Below are 20,236 nucleotides of genomic sequence, written 5' to 3' on the forward strand. Positions count from 1 at the left end.
CGGGGTGATTCTGACACACACTGAAGCCTGAGAAGCACTGTCAAGCCGGCGAGACTGACCGGAAACGAGAGAGGAAAGCCTCAGCCCAACAGTCGGAAAGGTAAAAGCCGTTCCAGGAGTGCTGTAAGCTGAGTCAACAAGGGACAGGAAGCTGGCGGCCTCCGGCTGCGATCAACAAGACCTAACCCTGCCCACCTCCCAACCCGAGTGGCTGGTGGGAGCCGGAGAGAGTTCCGGCCAGGGGTGCCGGTGCGGGGAGCTCCGGCCTTGGAATACAGCCCTTCGTATTTTGGCAAAGAGATAAAGAGACGGGAGTGAGTGAGCATGGGACAAAAGCCCATTCTCCATCTGTGTATTCCGAAAGGTCTGTGTGAATAAGCCCCCTTTCTCAAAGTAAACATCTTTTGGAGAAAAAAAAGCTTATACAAACGTGGGAAAAATCCACACCAACTACCAGTACGTTAATCAAGTGAATGTCATCCATGTCTAAGAGTGATCGTTCGAGGACGACAAATAGAGGTAAAGATAATTAGGAAATTGAACAAACACTGACTATCAATGTTTAGAAAAACAGAAATAATTCAAGGAGTAGATAGTAATGTAAAAATTCTAATCGGTATTCTCAGAAAGGTAGGGTACTACATCTGTGCAAAACACAATTAGAACAAGAAAGCAATCTTGAATATTTAAAAACAAATTACTAAACTTAAAGAATGGGCAACGCGCCCCATCTCCCCCACAGAACGCAAAGAAAATTTACAAATATTGACCATATAGTCCACAAAGTAGAAACCATACAGGCTACGTTCTATCTGCTTGGCAATTTTAAACACACTTAAATAATTCCTGGGTTAAACACAGAGGCAGTTGAATCTAAAATCACCCATTAGAAATAAATAGCAATAATCGCCCCAGCTAAAGACAGTCAGACATAGCCACGGCAGCGCTTCATTTATTAGAAAACAAGAAAGACTAAAAAGAAAACTTCACACAACGCACCCTAAAGCAGTGACTGTCAACACCCCTGGAGACATGGTGGTCTATCAGGGTGGCCTAGGAGTCTGAATTCATTGACACATTTAAGGCCTATGGAATCTGCATGCTAACCAGTGATAAAACTGCAGACTTAAGTCGAATTTTAGAATATCCACTCAGTTTATAATATTGGTTACTCCATCTTGACAAAATGAATTGCGTTACGAGTCACATCTTTGAATAATATAAAAATTTACAGAGTTTCTTGAAGTCGGGCAAGGCCTTTTTCATTTTTATACCTTTAATCTACACACAATGGTGGCACATAAGCCCTTGTCAGCTTACAATCCCTTATTTTTTACACCTACAGAACCTGGTCTTTCTAGGTGGTCTCCCATCCAAGTACTAACCAGGTTCGACCCTGCTTAGCTTCCGAGATCAGACAGGATTGGGCTTGTTGAGGGTAGCAAGGCCGTAGACGGATGAATTTTAATTAAACCTTAAAACTGAGGCAATTACTTTACGAACTGCTATTTCTAAGAAATTAGTTAAAATTCATCAGGCACTATACATACTTTTTCACAGAGAAATAAAAAAAGTCCAATTCTGAACCATACCAAAAGAAGCACTTTAATGGAATCTAAACATACACGGGGCCATATATCAATATTAATATTTCAAATGTTCAATATTGGAGCTACTTAAGTAGTACTAATAAGTGAATTACAAAATGTCCTTTGAAATAAAGAGAAAATTTAAATTTCAAGAACTTCTGGTTATATTAATGTAACTTGGCTTATTTTAAAAATATTTCCTCCCCCTACAATTAAAGAATTATTATTCCTCTCCTGCATTAAAAACAAAATAACTGCATTTCTCTCCCTAAGCTGCAGCTTTGCTCAGTTTAATTTTAAACATTCTTAAAGCTTTTTTCTTTACTACTAAACCAGTATCTCAATTCTTAGTGGCCAAGAGCAGACTTCCTTACATGACAGCAACACATGCAAACGAATGAAAGATTCTGCTAGCAAACGTTAGATACGATCCCAACAACACACATGGTCTTAAAAATCAGTTATGTATTTATTTGCATAGATTCAATGACATGAAAATCAAACATATTATCACATGAGGCTTACAATTTACTTATTAATCCAGTTTAAAAAAAAATAAAAAACGTTTTCCTCCACTAACTTGAGAACGGCCATATTTTAAATGCTTCAGTTTTGACTGCTGAAACATCGCACACCTATACATCTTCAGTTTTCATAGAATTAGTATTAAGTCCAAAAAAGTCTTTCTTGATGATGTACCGAACACACTGCAAAATCACATTTCTTTCATGTCGAATGTCTGGAGCTAAAAGCTGAAAAACAATAAAGAGATTGGCTGGTAAATAAAATATATCTAAGAAACACAATCTGAAATATTATATGTGAACACATAACATTAAAGATGTGTATTATTTACTATTTTGCTAAAAAACAATGCAAGAACAATTCCTTTTAATTTACACCAAGACTATCTAGCTTTCTAAACAGCACAAACATTCGGAGTCACTAACAAGGACTACAAAAATAGGTTTAAAAGCCTGTAGTTCTTCAATCTAAAAATCATGTCAAAGAGGACCTACCAAACCTAAATCTATAAAGTGTAGAAACTGATAAGGAGATTAAACACAGTAATAATAAAACTAGCACTTAAAAATGCCAATATTCCTGGACTTGGATAACTTCCCATGTTTTGTGCTTACTGTAACTGAAAGAAAGTTAACACCCCCTGGTATTTAGAATAAGTACATAACCAAGCAATCAAAGAATGATTTGCCAAAAAGATAGTGACCACTCAATCTATTTTCTGATGTCACTGACGTAGTCTGAAAACAACACTCAGGAACTTTCAGTGGAAAAAATGATTTAATTTACCACTTACAAGGTAAATATTTTTAAAATGCATTTACCTTAATATTATAGCACGGAAATTTACACAGAACAGTGCATTTCGGATGAGTGTTAATCAGAAGCAACGAGGTCCACCTGTGACCCCCACGGAGCGTGCCACACAACACAAGCTACGGTGTAAGCACCGACGGGACAGGGCAAAACCTAACACCGTCCACAGACGTTAACAGTTTACAACTCCACTGAAAAATCTGCAACATTACTCTTCCTATCGCTCTTAGACACGAAAGCCTTGCATCTCTGAACAGCTACATGTCCGTTACTTAGAGTCAAAAGATGCATTGCTTCCTCTTTACGATGTGAAGGACAGATTTCTTAGAACGGCACAAGGAAAATAATGCACCAGATGAGCACCCAAAAAGCTCTCCTGTCCCTTTGGCCCGCCACTGTGCTGAGCTGTGTTTCGATGAAAACTTTAAATGTGTTGAGGTGTCAGTACACCTCAGCACATTTCGTTACCGGTTAAACCTAGATTTCTATTTTAAGCAGTTTTGAAAACCGTAATTATTGCATGTTCGCTGAACATGGCTGTATGCCAAATGCAGCTTCAGGATTAAGATGCACAGAGGAGTCATCAAGGAGCAGACGTCTCTGGAGACCTTGAAATCACGCACCCACACGCACTGAGCTCCATGGTGTGAGCAGAGCGCGAAGGCTGGCCGCAGAGCAAGCTCACTCACCATTTCCAGGAGGTACGGGTGGTGTGTTCTGGGCTCGAATAATGTATGATAGTTGTGATGACCTTTTTTCCTTTTAGGGTTTGTCTTTTTAAAGCCCTTCTGGCTCTCACACTTGGCCTCTGAGAAACTTCTAACGGTGGCTTTCGCGTCCTGACTTGGTCTCTGAGGAGCGTGGCTCTGAAGGACCCGGTCTTCTGCCAGAACGTCTGCTTCGGTCTTAATGCGAACTTCTAAAGGTGTACAAAACAAACACAAAAATTTAAAAAGACAGTAAACCTTCCAAAAATACCCCCCAAAACCATAATAATCCCCCCCAGACAGAATACTTAATTAAAACGAGGCACTGACGATGTATTACAATATTTGTTTAAGCTGGGAGCTGTAACTGCCAGGCTGGACGTTACCGCGGAGCCACGGACAGTGCTCCCCGGGAAACGGGGAGCCCCCCATGGGAACGTGCACCTGCGCGGACAAGGACTGCCTGAAAGTCAGCATGCGGACGCTTTTCTCGTTTGAAAAATCTTTTGAAGATAATGACAACCTAAAGCAAAAAATAATATAAACATATGTGCTGTTTATAACACCTGTGGAAATGAAACCTACGACACCAATGGCACAAAGGAAGGGAAAAAGAAAATATGTCTACTGCTATAAAATTCTTAAATTATCTGTGAAGTGGCATAATATTTCAAAGCAGACTGTGAGAAGTTAAAGTTGCATACTATAAACTCTCGACCAACTCCTAGGTAATAAAACAAAGAGGTACAACTAATAAACCAATATTTGCGCTGCCCTAAAAATACAGGATTAATCCAAAGGCAGGAAAAGAAGAAATATACAACAGAGAGAGCGTAAGAGAGAGAAATGAACCATGTCAATAATTACAATATGTGTACACAGTTTAAATTCCCCACTTAAAAGGCTGGGTTGAAGACAAACTGGAAAAAAAAAAAAAGAAAGACCAACCACAAGATACCTAAAAACACCCAACTTTAAATTGTACACACTCCCTGCTTTACAGAGCCGAATGAACTCGATGACCAAGGACGGGTGCAACGCGGGGACTGCCCCAATAAAGTCTCGGGATAAAGTGAAAGGATGGGAGACGATGCCGTCCGTGCATACACCGATCATGAGAAAACCGCAACGGCTGTATCCATCTCAGCCAAGGAGACCTCAGAACAGGGACTATCATGAGGGATAGAGAGGGACAATTCATAATGATAAAGAAATCAATTCATCCAGAAGGCAAAACGAACAGCTAATAACAGTGTCAACATATATGCAGGAAAAGCTCACAGAAGTAAAAGGAGAAATAGAGAAATCCATTATTAAGGTTGGACACTTAAATGCTTTGCTTTAATTTTTCTTAGAAGAAAAATTAGAAAATAAGCAGGGATACAGGAGACCTCAATATCAGTTACAATTAACTAACCCAAACTGACCAAAAAAAAAAAAAAAAAAAACCAATATACATTCGTGTCAAATTCACTTGAGTTGGACTATAAAACAAATCTCAATAAATTGAAAAAACTGGAACCATACAGAGGATGTTCTCTGACCATAAGAGAATTAACGTAAAACCAATAATAGAAAACTATCTAGAAAACCTCCGAATATTTGGAATCTAAACAACATACTTCTAAATAACCCACAAGTTAAAGAACAAATCATGAGAGAAATTAGAAAATATTTCAACATAAAGATAGCATAATGTGTCAAATTTATGGGATGCAGCTTAAAGCAATGCATGAAGGTAAATTTATAGCTTTGAATATTCATATTAGAAATGAAGAAAAATCTAAATTATCTAAGCATCCATTGTAATGAAGTAGAGAGTGAGGGAAGAAATAACAAAGAGTGAAAATCAATAAATTAGAAATAGACAACAGAGAAAAATCAACAAAGCCAGAAATTGGTTCTTTGAAAAGATTAATAAAATAAACACCTAACAAGACCAATCAAAAAAAAAAGAGAAAAAAATGCCAATTAACAATATGAGGAATCAGAGAGGGGACATCACTACAGATCCTACAGATATCACAAGAAAATATTATGGATAATATCATGCCAATAAATTAGACAACTTAAATGAAACCGAAAAATTCTTTTGAAAAACACAATATACCAAAAACAACTCAAGAAAAGTAGAAAATCTGAATAGTCCTATACCTGTTAAGGATATTAAATTCATAACTAACATTTTTCCCCAAAATAAAATGCCAGGTACAGATGGCTTCACTATTAAATTCTACAAACAAGAAAAAAAATGATAGCAACACAAACCCTTAAAAAAAAGAGGTGAAGGAAACAGATCCCACCTCATACCAAACCAGGCAAAACCATTACAAGAACATAAAAACACAGACCAACAACCCTCAGGAACATGGATGCAAAAATCCTTAACAAAATATTAGCAAAACAAATCTAGCACTGTATTAAAAAGTAATACAGCATGACCAAGTAGATTTTATCTCAGAAACACACGGTTTGACGCTGCTTTGACGTTACAAAGTCAACCAATGCATGTTACCATATTGATAGAATAAAGAAAAAAACCCATGATCAGTTCAAAACTCAAAAGTTTTAGGATAGGAAAAAAAATTATTTTTTAATTAAAAAATGAAAGTTTTAAGATAGGAATCCCCTCCTCTCACCCCCGCCCCCAAATAGTTATTCTTTATTTTTGATTACCATGAATTACAGGCAGATGTGATATAAAGGGCTGTTGTCGTCTAGCATTTGGGAGACGAGGTTCAATTATCTGGACGAAAGACTGGGAGTCTAATCATATCCCTCAAAACTCTAAATACTCAAGCATTACAAAGGGAATTACACTTGAAAGGAAGTATCGGATAAGTGTTAAAAGCAGACTCTGGTCCCAAGCTGTTAGGTTCAAGTTCTGGTTCCAGCACTTACTGTGGGATCTTGGGGCAAGTGACTTATCTGTGCCTAAATTTCCTCATAAACAATGGCACCTACTTCATGGGGTTATTACAATAATTAAATGAGTAAAGCACACAAAACAGAGCCTGACACAAAGAAAGCACTGTAAGAGAATCTGTCGTGATGGTAGTGGTTTTGGTGCTCTTCCTTCGAAGTGATGGGGAAAAGAGGGAAAAAAAAGAATGGAGCTAAGAATTCGCAAAGCGGTTTAGAGTTTGAAACTATGGGAACAATAATTAAAGGCAAAAACAAAGGCACCGTTTTCTATTATTTCCTTCCCCTTCAAGCACTGACTTCTCAATCCAGGATGTGAAAGTCAAATGAATCAGAGCTCACACTATCAATCTGCTGCTAAGGAATAAGGAACCAGAGCCTCATTTATATTTTTCTCAAGATTCATATTTCCCAGCACAGTGTCATATTGCAATGAAATACTTACCAATCCAAATACATTTAAAAGATAGCCACTGAGTTTTTTCAAACCTAAATCATTCTTTTTTGGTTTGTGGCCTTTTGAATGACTTTCTAATTTGGAGGTCCCCCAGTGCTAGCCAAACCAGTTTCAAGAAACAATTTTGGGGAGCTGTAAAACTGTGCTTAACTTCTAATATGGCAAAAACGACAACAAAAAACTCACATGCAAAAGCCAGAGCAGATATCGAACTAATCCCTCTGAAAATACTACTCTTTGAAATTTTCTTTCCTATCGTGTATCTTAACGATTCTGGGACAGTCCCAGAACCAAGCGCAGCCCCTTCTTTTGCTGCAGTCTTTCTTGGCGGACCTTTTCCTTGTTGAAAACTCTTTCTGGAAGAGCAGTGCTCATGTTTCAGGCCCTCTACACACTTTTCTGTTAACCCCTAACTTGAGACACATCTTAACTGTGAGGATACAAACTGTTAACATCTGGAAAAACCAGACCAAACCCCTCCACAGAGAATCCACTTCCATAAGCAGCCTTCTAAATGCCTTTTCATGATTCAGAGCATCCCATTTCATTTCTTGGGTTTATTTATTCTGAAATCTGCATGTGTCAATGTCCTATTCTAGAGCCGATAATGAACACCGAAAGCTAGAAATCTGCCAGTGACCTGGATGGCTTACTAAAGCTGAATTCAAACCACGTAAAATAATTCCTAATGCTTAGGAATGTGAACAAGGGCTTTTCGTAAAGGCTGGGCATTTTGGACCATTAGTCAAAATGATTTCAAACAAAATCAAATACATCTTTTAACAGATAATATCTTCCGTTACCTATAAGAAAAGGTTATGCATTACGGTGCAGGAAGACAGCAAATGCCACCCAGAGAAAGATTATGATGGACGGCAACAGAGTTGGCTTCTTCAGATCTCTGGGGGCCAACCCTAGGCTTGACACCAGCTCAGCCACGTACTAGCTTTGCAGACTTATCCTAAGTTTTAGGGTCTAAGAAATGAAGGAGTGGGACCTCAGAGATGCCTTCCAGTCCCCTTTCTCCCCTCTAACTGAAAAATGGTGGCAGCCACAACACGAAGACGTGAGTATAAAAGTACTAAACGTTTTATCGTAGAGAAGAAAGCAGTCACGCCGCTTGTTTTTACAGGATTCAGTCATCTGCTAACAGCCTTCTTTGCTATCACCTGTCATAAACACAACCGATAAGCAGGAAATGTAATATGTGTTTAAAGAATAACTCCATCTTCATATCTGTGTATTGGAAACAGGAGTAAAGAAATAAATACTGTTTTTCTTAAAATTAAAAAAAAAAAGATAAGGCACCCATCTGTTAAGCAATACTCTGACAGAGCCAAAGTAGTTTCTATTTCAAAATTCAAGTAGTTTTTAACCAGCTACCAGAGGAAGCCACAGTCCATTAAGAGAAGAAAAAAATTCCCGTTACAGACTGAAATATTACCTTTCGTAATAAAACTCAGCTCTTCCCTCTTCAACATCTTCCCACGACACCAACGCTATCTTGGGCCCAGTCGACATGAGAAGCGCTGCCGCCCCATCCGATCCTTCCCCTCGCTCCACGTATCCCCGCTGCACCCCACACTCTCATCTTCGGGACAGACCCTATCGCGATCACTCGCTCGTCCTGAGGGACACACCCATGGACTCTCGTGGCTGGTAAAGCCTAAATGAAATGACCACGCACAGTCGGTCTCCGCGCCAGCAGGACGCAGGCTGCTTCACCGGACACGCGCGGGGTCCCTGCGGACACTGGGTGGAGGGCTGCCACGCTGCGACCATCGACGGCCTCCTCACAGCTCGTGTAGGTGGCCCGAAAAGAGATGCCAGAGCTTAAGCTGGCTCATCGCCATCTTTAGAGGTCAGACGTGTCTCCTGAACATCGCTGACCTCTCAGAGCCTCCTGAAAGGACTCCATTTCTTCCAACCCTGAAAACACACACCACAAGTACACGGCGGCTGTGTCCCCAGCTGAGATCACTGACGCGATGTGCTCTCTGCAGAGCGCCGCCCTACACGCACGTAAGGAACCCATCACCCTGTGTCACACGGGGCCTCTTTCCACCCGCCAACGGTGCTAACCGTAAGACGAGCGCTCTGAAAAGTAGAGAGAGGAAATTAACTTTCTTCGCTGAAGCTTTCGGAATGTTCTTCAGTTCCATTAGTTAATACTCTGTTCCTCCTATTCTTTCACTGCATTGTCTGCCTTTCTCTCCCAGGACAGCGAGACATTTCTCCATTTCTCCAGCTTCCCTTTCCCCCATGTTAACTTTCCTTCTGAAGCAAATGAAAAAGGAATCTGAAGATCAAACAGAGAATGTGCAGGGTACGCCTCTCCTCAGATCCAGACGCGCGAATGGGTGCCGAATGGGTGCCGAATGGGTGCCACCGTGTCGAAGGCGAAAGGCAACAAAACGAAGCAAGCCGGGCTGTAAGCACGAGGCCACACCTTACCTTCCGGCTCACTGTCTGAGCCTGACAGACTGCCATAGCTGCTCATCAGCGAGCACAGGGCTGGTGTCACTTCCTTGGGTATGACAGTACTATGCGGTTTCTCCTCTTTATCAGACTCTGAAACAGAAAGGAAAAGAACTAAGAGTAAAACAGTACCCAAGACATCTACCGCCGCGAAAAAAGAAAGCTGACGGCCCCAGCTCCCTCATGTGTTAGTGACAAGGGATTCCTGATCATTTCCTAAGTCTTCCCAAAGAATGAAAGCCAGGAGACCTGAAACTGTCCCCCTTGGTTTCAGTTCTCACGGTCAGAGAAGCTGTTTGCCCCAAAGACAAGACACAGGGGCACGCGGAGGCCACGCACGGGCCAGTTACTTACCGTGCTTCGCAGCCTACAGAATGTGGGCCTCCTTTAAAATTATATAGTCTTTGCTGTTAATTTGTTATTTACTTCATTCATACTACTAATTACTTTTATTAAGGTAGTAGAGAGGCCGGAAATTTATTTAACTTCACTAGCTTAGGATCGCTGAATCTAAAAATTAGATTTAGGAGTAACATAAAAATATCCACTTTTTATTGTTTTAAAGGACAGAAATAATATTGAAGCCATTCATGGATTTTTGCTGAAAGTAATCTGCTCAAAGGTTTTATTATTTAGAACTTCCAAGGGCTTGAGTAAACAAGCCGAGCCTGAGGATCTGGCCAGCACCCCGGGGCTCACCAAAGGGACAGTGCTTGACGGGCCCAGCAAGGCTGGCTGCAGCCCCAGACACCACCCACGTGCATTTCTGCAGCTCCAAAAAGGTACTAAGCCTAAACAACCAGTAAAAACAAAGCCTGATGGAAGGATGGAGATGGTAAGTAACCTGTCTACATAATGAACCAATTCAACCTACAATCAATATGAAATGTTTCAAGACAGTGTTTGTTTGCTAAGTTAGTCCAGGAAAAGCCAAAGCGCGCCAACAGAAATGGACTATACTTTCGTGTGACTGTGGAATGTCCGCCTTCTGGTGGGGAGAGTTAAAGCCATTCACACTGTCCAGTGCCCCACAACCTCCAAGACCGCTCCTTACCAATTTTAAGCTGACTTATTACCTTTCCTCCTGAATTAATAAAGAGAAAGAAAAATAGGTAGTGTATATATACTCAGGATGAAACAGAAACCTACAACAATATTAGTATGGAGACTGTTCATCCCATTGTGTGAATGATGAGGGGCCAAACTGTGATATTTCCTTCTAAGACCCAAAGAAAAATCCCCGAAAGTACAACACTGTCGAGTAAAATGTTCTTTAAAAGCATGAACTCATTTCATCATCACAAGGTATCACTTTCACTATTAATCACAGGTGATGAAACCGAAATTCAGAGAATCTGCGTAACGTTCCGTTCAGGTCATAAAACTATACAACAGGTGGGTCAAATTTAAACCCTGGTCATCTGACTCCAAATCCCAATGATTAACTAGCCAGCTCGAATATCCCCTACAGATATAAAGTCTTCTTCTTAAAATGAAACCATCCTATCAAAATGTCTCTCTAATAAATGTTCTCCATCTAAACGCATGGAAACAAGGCCATGCCTTCCCGCTCCACCTCAGTCCAGTCCCAAGCCCAGTCCTGGCCAGCCTGATCTGCTCTTGCACACATCTCCGAAATGAAATGCTGCCACTTTCTTCCCTGCCCGCACCACGCCCATCCTGCCGCTCCCTGGGCCCGTGCAACACGCTTTCGCCAGGCGGGGCTGGCACTTGGTGCTTTGTCTGCTTGGAAAGCCAGCCCCTCGGGCAGCAGCTCCTACCTTTATTCAGATTTCTTAATGTCACCTTATCAGCCACCTTATCAGCGATGCCTCCACCCATGATGCAGAACACCGCACCCCTTCCTCCAACCACCACTCTCAACCCTTTAACTTAGCTTTACTCATCTTCATGTCACGTAGACCAACCCACGTTTATTTACTATATACACCCCCGACTAGAACATAAGCTACAGGAGGGTAGAGGGGTCTGGCTTTGTTCAGCATTGTCTCCTCAGAGACGAGAATGGTACGTAAGCTCTGACAAGTATCTCAAGAACAAACTGTCGCATCAATAAAGACGCCTTCAAAACAGCTAACTGGGACAGAGGACGGAGCTGGGGGGCAGGAGGACCATCAGGGAAACCTGGACTGTCTGGACTGAAAACTCATTATATTTTTTTTTAATAACATGATTCCGTTTTTATTTTTAAAAAGTCGTATACGTTAATAAGAAAAATATTGGCAGGATACACAACAAAATGTGAGCAGTGACCCTATCTGTAAGTTAAGAAGGCTGTTTTTGTATTTTATGCTTTTAAGTCTTCCCATGTTTTATATTAGCTTTTCTAATTAGAATAATAGAAAAAACATAAATAAACCCTGGAGGAAAGTGTTTCCTCACAATTCAAGAAGTGGAGGCCAAGGCTTTAACTGGCCTACATAACACCCCTTTTCCTGCCTCTTTTTCTTAAACTTGCTATTTTGAAACAATTTTAGCTTTACAAAACAAGTGTTGCAGATACTACGGAGAATATTCACGAACGCTTCGCCATGTTCCTCTAGTGCTGACATCTCATATGACCACGGCACGTCCATCACAGCTAACAAATTATCACTGGCGTGACGCTACTACCCAAACTAGACCGCTGTGAGTTCGCCGGCTTCTCCACTGTGACAGAACACACCCCGCCACCCCACACTGCACTGTCGTGACGCCTCGCCTGTCTTCTCCAACCTATGACAACTCCGCAGTCTTTCCTTGTCTTCGTGAACTTGGTATTTCTGACGACTCGTCAGTTACTGCGGAATATCCCTCAGCTTGGGTCTGTCTGCTGCTGCTGAGACCAAGACTCTAGATTTCGGGTAATGCCCTCTCCCCATGCAGCGGGGGGTCCACTACCTCAACGTGCCTCGTTGCTGGTGACGTGAACCCTGACCACCTGGTGGTCTGCCTAGTTTCTCCATTGTAAAGCTACTGTTTTCTCTTTCATTATTCTATTTCTTGAAACGAGTCGCTAAGTCCAGCCAACATTAAGGAGATAGGATTAAGAGCCACCTCTTAAGAATAAGAAATACTGAAGAATGTTGGAGGTTTGCTAAAACCACCGCAGTAATTAATACTTGGGGGAGATATTTTGAGGCCATGGAAATACTGTTTGACCATAAACTGTTGCCACTGATTGTACCACTTACCAGTGGTGCTGCCTGAAACAATAATTACTGTGGTGTTCTAATGGGGACTTTCTACTTCATCTCTTCTACAATTATTCATTGAAATTCTTCTATAAGAAAGGTTGTCCCTCCTCCCCCATATTTGTTTATATCAGTATGGCCGCACAGATATTTACTTCATTCTTTTGGTTATAGTCTATCATTATTTCTCTTGTGGCTCGAACTGTTCCGACTTTGGCCGCTGGGAGCACTTTGCAGGTGGTCCCTATACCCTTCTGAAGAGCCCGCGTCCCGGTGCTTCTGCGCGCTTCCTCACTCTCTGGCGCTCCACGAGATGCTCCAGGCTCACCTTGTGTCTCCCCGGTCCCCAACGTCAATCGCTTCTCCAAAAGGCCTGGTTCCTTTAACTGGAGTGTGGTGGAACCACAACCTGGGTGCCTGGCATACTCGTCCTAGGAGTGTCGCAAAGCTTACTACGCTCGCCTGCCTCCCAGAGGGTGTCAGGGCTTCACACAAATGAACAACACTCTCTCTATTTCGTGCCCCCTCAGTCACGTTGTGGAGATCCACCCCACGTCATAAGACTTTGAAAGGGGGTGTTGTCCTTGATCTAAACATCCTCTACATTGACTTTGTCTCAAAAAGATAAGGGTGTCCCCAAAGTCCCTCGGGGCCTCCAGCTGTTCTCATACAGGCCTTTTTAGCAGCCATCCTGGAAGGCTACACCCAAGGCACTGAACTGGCTCACAAAATAATAACTCAACAAACTTCACTCCCTTTTTAATAAAAAACAGCCAAAACATCTCTCTAAACTAAAAATATCGGCATAAAAATGAAGATGATAAAATCAAACTTTAAAATAATTATAAAACACCAGCTCAAATAATTTCCCTTACTGTTAAAACCCGAGTGACACTTACGGGAAATCTCGCCTCCCTCATACACACGTTCCCACTAACCAAAAACGTGCCACGTCACCGTCTTCGACCCTCGCTATGCATGTTCCTATCTCTGACCCTCAGTATGCGTAAGGGTTTCAACGCTTAAACCAAAACAAATCACTGACCTCCTTCACACTCCAGGAACCTGCCTAGACGCTGTTTACTGTGAGGATGGAAGGTATTTACTGCCATTCTTATCCAAAGTGTCGCTTAGAGACCTAGATACAGGCTCAAGTAGAAGCATGATATACAACCATGTTTTGTTGGCATTTCCCCAGACTAACGCGTACAGATGTACTTCTTTAAAAATGAGAAACCAGTATTACCCCATCTACCAAAGCTCACAAAATGAAAACAACAAAGACCACTCAACGTCATAGAGTCCTTCCAACGTTCATTTAGAGAACTGCATAAAATGAAGAATTATAGAATTTTTAAATGAAGAACTTACTGATTATAATGGCAGTCTTCATATTTGTGTTCCAATTGTTTTAATGACATGAAAGTTTATATTTGGGTACAGATGGCATTTTATCAACAAGGTCACATACTGAAAAGAAGTGTGAAGAAGTGTGAGCTCTAGCATTTTTTAAAAGGGGGGAAAAAAAAAACGGTGCCCAAGAGTCACCTCGGCACTCGCCCAACGTGGATCTGCTTCTTCCCTGCTATCAGCACAGGTGAGCAGATGCCTTTTCTAGACTCTGTCCCACATCGCCACTACCCTGGGCTCATACGACGTTTTTTAGACAAATTCGGACTTCACATTTAGAGGAAGCGTCGTGTACGAGCGCAGTCAGACTCCTAAGTCCGAAGTGTGGCTCTGCCGCTGCCAGCAGCGTGACGGAGGTAAATAAATCACTGTCCCTGTGTCCCTCGGCTCTGAGAGGGGAGCGCTCGGCAACAGTGCAGACGCAAACGGTTTGTCACGAGGAAACGAGTTAATGGACGCGAAGCGTTTCGAGCACAGTAAGTACCTCACTTGGGAAGCATTAGCTGGTGTGAAAATTTATTACTCCCACTAACAAACTTTATCTTATTCTTCTTGGCCCAATATTCCCTTATAACAAGACTGTTTTCCATCCTAGCTCAGTCAGTGATTTGCCGCGTGAAGCCGCTGTCTTCCGAGCCGCACGGAGCCTGCCAGCCCAGCCACCAAGTGACCACGGCCCGCTCGCTCGGCCCGCTCGGTCCCCTGCAGGAGAGGACGCACAGGCCACCGCCACCGGACCAAGGCTCCCAGCTGAGGAAGGGAAGGCGGCGGAAGCGTTTGCAAATGTTTTCATTTCCACAAGGGGAAACGGGGCCTCGGGGGCTGAAGGACGTCTGTACGGGATGAGGGAGCGGCCTCCTCGTCCTTTCATTTTTTAACTTAGAGGCAAAGAGTAAACTTGCCGCATTAAGTGCTCGAGGGAATTCAAGGGGAAACTGTACACACACATAAACCTAGTCCACGCTCTGAGTCAGAACGGTGTTACCCAAACACGAGGGATTAATATTATTTACCCCAAGAGACGGCTCTGGGCAGCATGAAAACACTGGATTCCCCTGCGATTACTGCTTTATGGGTGGGGAGAAGTTTACATAATCGGGCAAATGTGGACCTGCGGCGTCACTACGTGGAGAACAATCTTAAGAATATTTCCAAGATCACGTCACACTATGGAAATTATCCAGCATAGATTATCTTCCTACCACAGCCTGCCTGGCTCACGCACTCAACCCCAAGATTCTGAAAAGATGTCCTGAAATCAAGGTTTTGACAAGAGCTCCTCAAAAATAAAACAAAAGCATCGTTCTACAGCTTTATGTTATTTGCCATCAAACTTTCCACAAACAACGCTGTGAAGAAGCGACTTCGGCATCACGTCTACACTTATATATACAGCTTTCCTGTTTAACTTACCGGAATCAGTGTTCACCAGAACACCCAGAGGGTCTGCGGTGGCCTCCGGTGGGCCGTCAGGCTTCGAATCACACAAGCGACTGTCTGACCCAAAGGCTGCTCTCTGCCCAGCATGGTCATTTTTCCATTTGTGATGTCTGCCAGGACTTCTGATCTTTGCCATCTGTGAATGTCTAGACATCCCCTTCATTTTGCTAGAGTAAAAAAGAAAAAAGAAAAAAAAAGTGCAATTCTTAATATAAAAGGCATTGACCTTTCAAGAAAAATCTGAAAAAGAAACCTTGCTGTCAATCAATCTTTAAAGCCTAGTGCATGAAAGTATGAAAGTGGCCAGAATAAAATAAATTCAGTGGTTTCCGAAGGCAGAGAACTCTACGGATAAATTTTAAAAGAACAACACACCACAATATACCATATTTTGTCAATTTCAAGATGCACATTTCTTCCCATATTTTAACTCCTCCAAAACTGGGTTATAGTGCATAATCAAACGCAGGTGACTTTAACCAGCGGCATTCTTTCATTCACATTGTACATAAAATAAAAGTGTTTCTTAGACTTTGTAAGGTTTGTCAAATCTTGTCTACTCATTTTTAAGAACCTTAAACTTTCTGAAGCATTTTCAAATATGCCATATTGTTTGATCTTCATGACAACTCTCTGAAATTGATTAGATAGTACTATTCACTTTACAGGAGGATAAACTTAAAAATACAGACTGAGCACAATTTCATAGCTGACTCAAATCGAGTGCCCTCTCAACCACCACAATAACTCCTCTCAGGAGGAAAACATACTTACACGAGCATATTCTAACGTAGACTGTGTAGGAAAAAAAGGCCATTAAGAAAAGGTTTCTTACATACATTCTCAGGAGATGATAATACAAGGTATCCTTTGATGAGTTTTCAAAGATACATATGTTACCCTAAGTTGTCATTTATCGGGCAAAATTCATTTTTTCATTAATAATGGATGTTGCACTTAAGAGTATAGAAATTAGAAATTTGGGTTCAAATCCCAATTTTGCCACTTACTAGTTGTGTCTTTTGGGCAATATTAAGCTCCCTGAGTCAGTTTACCCCCTCATCTGTAGAACAGGAATCACAGACAGAGAATACAGAGTTCTTTGCATCTAGAACAAGGTAACACACTGGGCCCTTAATAAATGGTAGTTATTCTCATAACATTTCTAAATAATTTGCTAAACCAACATATTCAGTTCATATCTCTACATTACAGAGGTTCTTAATCCTTTTAGAGTCACCATAATCCTTACAGTCTCACTCCAAAAAATTATAGATATACTGCAAATTTTGTAGAAAACCATGGATCAGTTTCCAATGTCCACCCAGAGGTGTTGAGCTGTACACCGCGACAAAGTCACCACGGGTAAGACATGCAGTTTCTGCCTCCGGTCCACCATCACTGTGGGGGAGTGAAGAGACGCCCCTCTCACAGGCTCCCACTCACAGGTGCCTTCCTGAACCCACTCAGGGATGCCCCCTGCACCTGGCCACAGCTGGCTTTCCAAAGATCATCCCTACGGAAATTACTAGTAAGTAATGAGCTAGGATGATCTTAACCGATAAGATCAATAAGACTTCACTGAAAAAGAGGCATATTTGGTATTTGCATCCCACCCCACCTTGGAGGAAGTTGTTACATCACTGTTTGACAATCACTGAAAGGAAAGTTTACTTAATCAACACTTAAAAATAGTTACGCCAAGTATAATGTAAGTAAAAATCTAGATGCCCTTGAAGTGGAGAGGTTAGGAATAATTATAACTAAAAAGCTAACAGAGAGGAAAATAGATTTAGAGTATTCAATTAATCCAAAAGAAGGCAAGAGGGAAACGAAGGACAAATTTAAAGAACAGAACAATGGTAGACTATATTAGTAATTACGTTAAATGTTAATAAATTAAACCCTAGCTAAAAAATAAAGATTTTCAGCTTGAATTATAAAAAAAAATAGGACCAAATTATATATTCTATTAAGAAATACACTTTCAAATATACAGACAGGAAAGTTTAAAAGGCAAAGGTTGAAAACACTATCTTTTCCCCATCTATCTGTGGTATTGGCCAACGCTACACTATTTTCATCACTCTAACTCTTAGATCTTCTAGAACCCTTACATTTCATTTAAATTTTAAAGTTTATCAATAGCATCTTCCTCCTCCATGATGCTACTAAAAACAAAACAAACAAACTCCAAAATAAAACAAAACATACTTGCTGGGATTTTGACTGGGATCAACAAATCTGAGCGCAAGAAACATGAAGAAAATACCAAGGAACACCTTGATCACATTCAAAGTCAGTGTTAAAGAGAAATCTAAAATAAAATCAGCTAGGGAAAAAGGCATTTTACATAGAGGAACAAGATAATGATGATAGGTTTCTCACTGGAAACAATACAAATGAGAAAACAATGGAATAACATCTTTAAGGTACCATAAATTTTAAAAAATGCTAACCTAGAATTGTATATCCAACAAAAAAATCTTTCACAAAGAAAGGCTCGATAAACCTTCTCAGACACACAAGCTCACAGATGTCATCTCCAGCACATCTTCAGTATAAGAAACATTAAAGGAAGTCTTTCAGGCAAAAGTAAAATGGTATCAAGTGGAAAGATGGATCAACACTGAAGAACAATGAGGACGAGAAATGGTAACCGTGTAGGCATCCCAGCCATCAGCCAAGCAGTCTCCAGCTGCGGCCGAGCCCTGTCAATCAGCAGGTACGTCTAACTGAACCCCCGCCACCTCCAGAGGTCCAAGCAATTGACCACTGTATTAAACAAAAAGAACAGCCATTAAGAGTAAAATGGCAAGTCACAAACTGTGAGACTATGGTCTGCAACACATACACCCTCCTCGAAAAAAGACCGTATCTAAGTAAATAACTCCTACAAATCAAGAAAAGCAACCCAATTAAAAACTGGCATAGGAGGTGTCCAACATCCTCAGTCCTGAGGGAAATGGAATGACACAAGGAAAAGATGTAACACCACGAAGCACTGACCAGAGACCAAGCAATCGGATGCAGTCGGTAGGACTGTAAATTGGTACAACCGTTCTGGAAAACTGTGTGGCCGTGTCTATTAGGGCTAAACATATGGATGCCCTACGAGTGTGTGTGTGTCTCTCTCCAATGAAAACGAATACTTAGGTCCACAAAAAACATGTTAAAGAATGTTCGGAGTAGCTGTATTCAAAACAGTCCAAAGTGAGAAAACCCCAAATGTCCGACAGTGAGAAGTTATATTCTCACCACTGAGGTTTATACAGCTGAAGGAATGAACTATTTACAGCTCCACACAGTATAACTGAATCTCATGAAATAATTCTGAGCCATGGAAATCACACGCCAATGACTACATGATGTACGATTCCTCGAGGAATCGTACATCATGTAGTCAAGCACTAGGGCGGGTTTAGGGGCGCTCTGAGGGGTGAAGGCCTGCTGTGCCCGGCACGAGGCCGGGTCGGTTGATGGTAGGCCACACGCACGACAGGTGTCCCGTAAGACTGTGATGGACCTAGTGACATCGGAGACGTCTAACATCGTGGCACAACACACTGAGCACGTGTTTGTGGTCAACAAGCCTACTGAGCTGCCGGTTGTACATAGCATCGCACATGCGACTATGTGTGGTACCTACACTTGATAAAAATGACAATGATACTGGCTATGCATTTACTGTATTTTTTATAGTTATTTTAGAATATACTTTCTACTTATAAAAAAGTTTGCTGTCAAACAGTATGCTGTGTTACGCCAGCAGCCAGCCTCACAGGCCTCGTGTTCACTGCATCTCGATTGTATCGTTTTCTCTTGTGCTTGCTTTACTTCCATGTCGTTCGATAAAGTTAGCGTGCAGTGTCACTACGCAGCCCGCTGCAGTAGACAGTCACGTCCTCGGCCGTCACTCACCGACATGCCCAGAGCAACTGCTGGTCCCGCCAGCCCCATTCACAGTTAAGTGCCTTATTCAGGTGGACCACTTTTTATTTTCTATACCGTATTTTACTGTATCTCTTCTACGTTTAGATATGCAGATATTTACCATCGGGTTAACAACAGCCTACGGTATTCAGTGCAGGGACGCGCTGTACAGGTGTGCAGCCTAGGAGCAGCAGGCTGTACCACGGAGCCTAGGTGTGCAGTAGGCTGCGCCGTCTAAGTGTGTGTAAGTACACTCTGTGATGTCTGCACAACGACAAAACTGCCTAACATCACATTTCTCAGAAGGCATCGCGTCATTAAGCAGGATGTGACTGTATCAGTTAATCTGTGTGTGGAGGTTACATGGGTGTGTCGGTGCACAGGTATGTGTCTGTGTGTGTAAACTCATCGAGTTGTACATTTAGGATTTGTATATTTTACTTCTGTTAAAATATATTTCAATAAAAAATAAATGGAAAAAACACTGAAGAAAATTCTATGAAGGTGAGGGAAGGTGAAAACGGTGTCTCATACAGCGCTGGTGTCTAGAACAGCGTCTGCGACAGGTGCTTGGCAGTTAGCTAACAATGCCACAAATGCACGTACGTCATTTGACTCAGTAAATCCACTTCTAGGAATCCATCTTCAGAAATACCTGCACGTGTGTAAAATGCATGTAACTTTGGCAAATTTTTAATAGTAAAAGACTGGTAATAATTTAAATGTCTGGCAACAGGAAATTGGCTTAAAAAAAAAAAGATCCCATGG

At 41.6% G+C, this 20,236-nt stretch overlaps 1 protein-coding gene and 1 long non-coding RNA gene across 2 annotated transcripts in view; both read right to left on the minus strand.

The window, feature by feature from the left end:
* Positions 1 to 2,037: 2,037 nt before the first annotated feature.
* NUFIP1 (nuclear FMR1 interacting protein 1) overlaps positions 2,038 to 20,236 on the minus strand; it is a 30,872-nt gene continuing 12,673 nt past the window's right edge. Inside the window, exons 7-10 of the mRNA XM_039877241.1 lie at positions 15,509 to 15,702; positions 9,468 to 9,584; positions 3,617 to 3,846; positions 2,038 to 2,341 (exon numbers count right to left, since the gene is read on the minus strand). Coding sequence (XP_039733175.1) covers positions 2,225 to 2,341; positions 3,617 to 3,846; positions 9,468 to 9,584; positions 15,509 to 15,702 — 658 coding nt within the window. The 3' untranslated portion in view covers positions 2,038 to 2,224. The remainder of the gene's footprint in view (positions 2,342 to 3,616; positions 3,847 to 9,467; positions 9,585 to 15,508; positions 15,703 to 20,236) is intronic.
* On the minus strand, positions 9,593 to 15,492 carry LOC120614393 (uncharacterized). The gene is made up of 3 exons (XR_005655966.1): positions 14,324 to 15,492; positions 13,751 to 13,754; positions 9,593 to 13,384 (listed from the first exon to the last, which is right to left on the minus strand). It is a non-coding gene; the product is annotated as an uncharacterized LOC120614393 (long non-coding RNA).

This window comes from Pteropus medius, unplaced genomic scaffold (assembly GCF_902729225.1).
Source record: "Pteropus medius unplaced genomic scaffold, Ma_sr-lr_union100, whole genome shotgun sequence".
NCBI classification, from domain to species: domain Eukaryota; kingdom Metazoa; phylum Chordata; class Mammalia; order Chiroptera; family Pteropodidae; genus Pteropus; species Pteropus medius.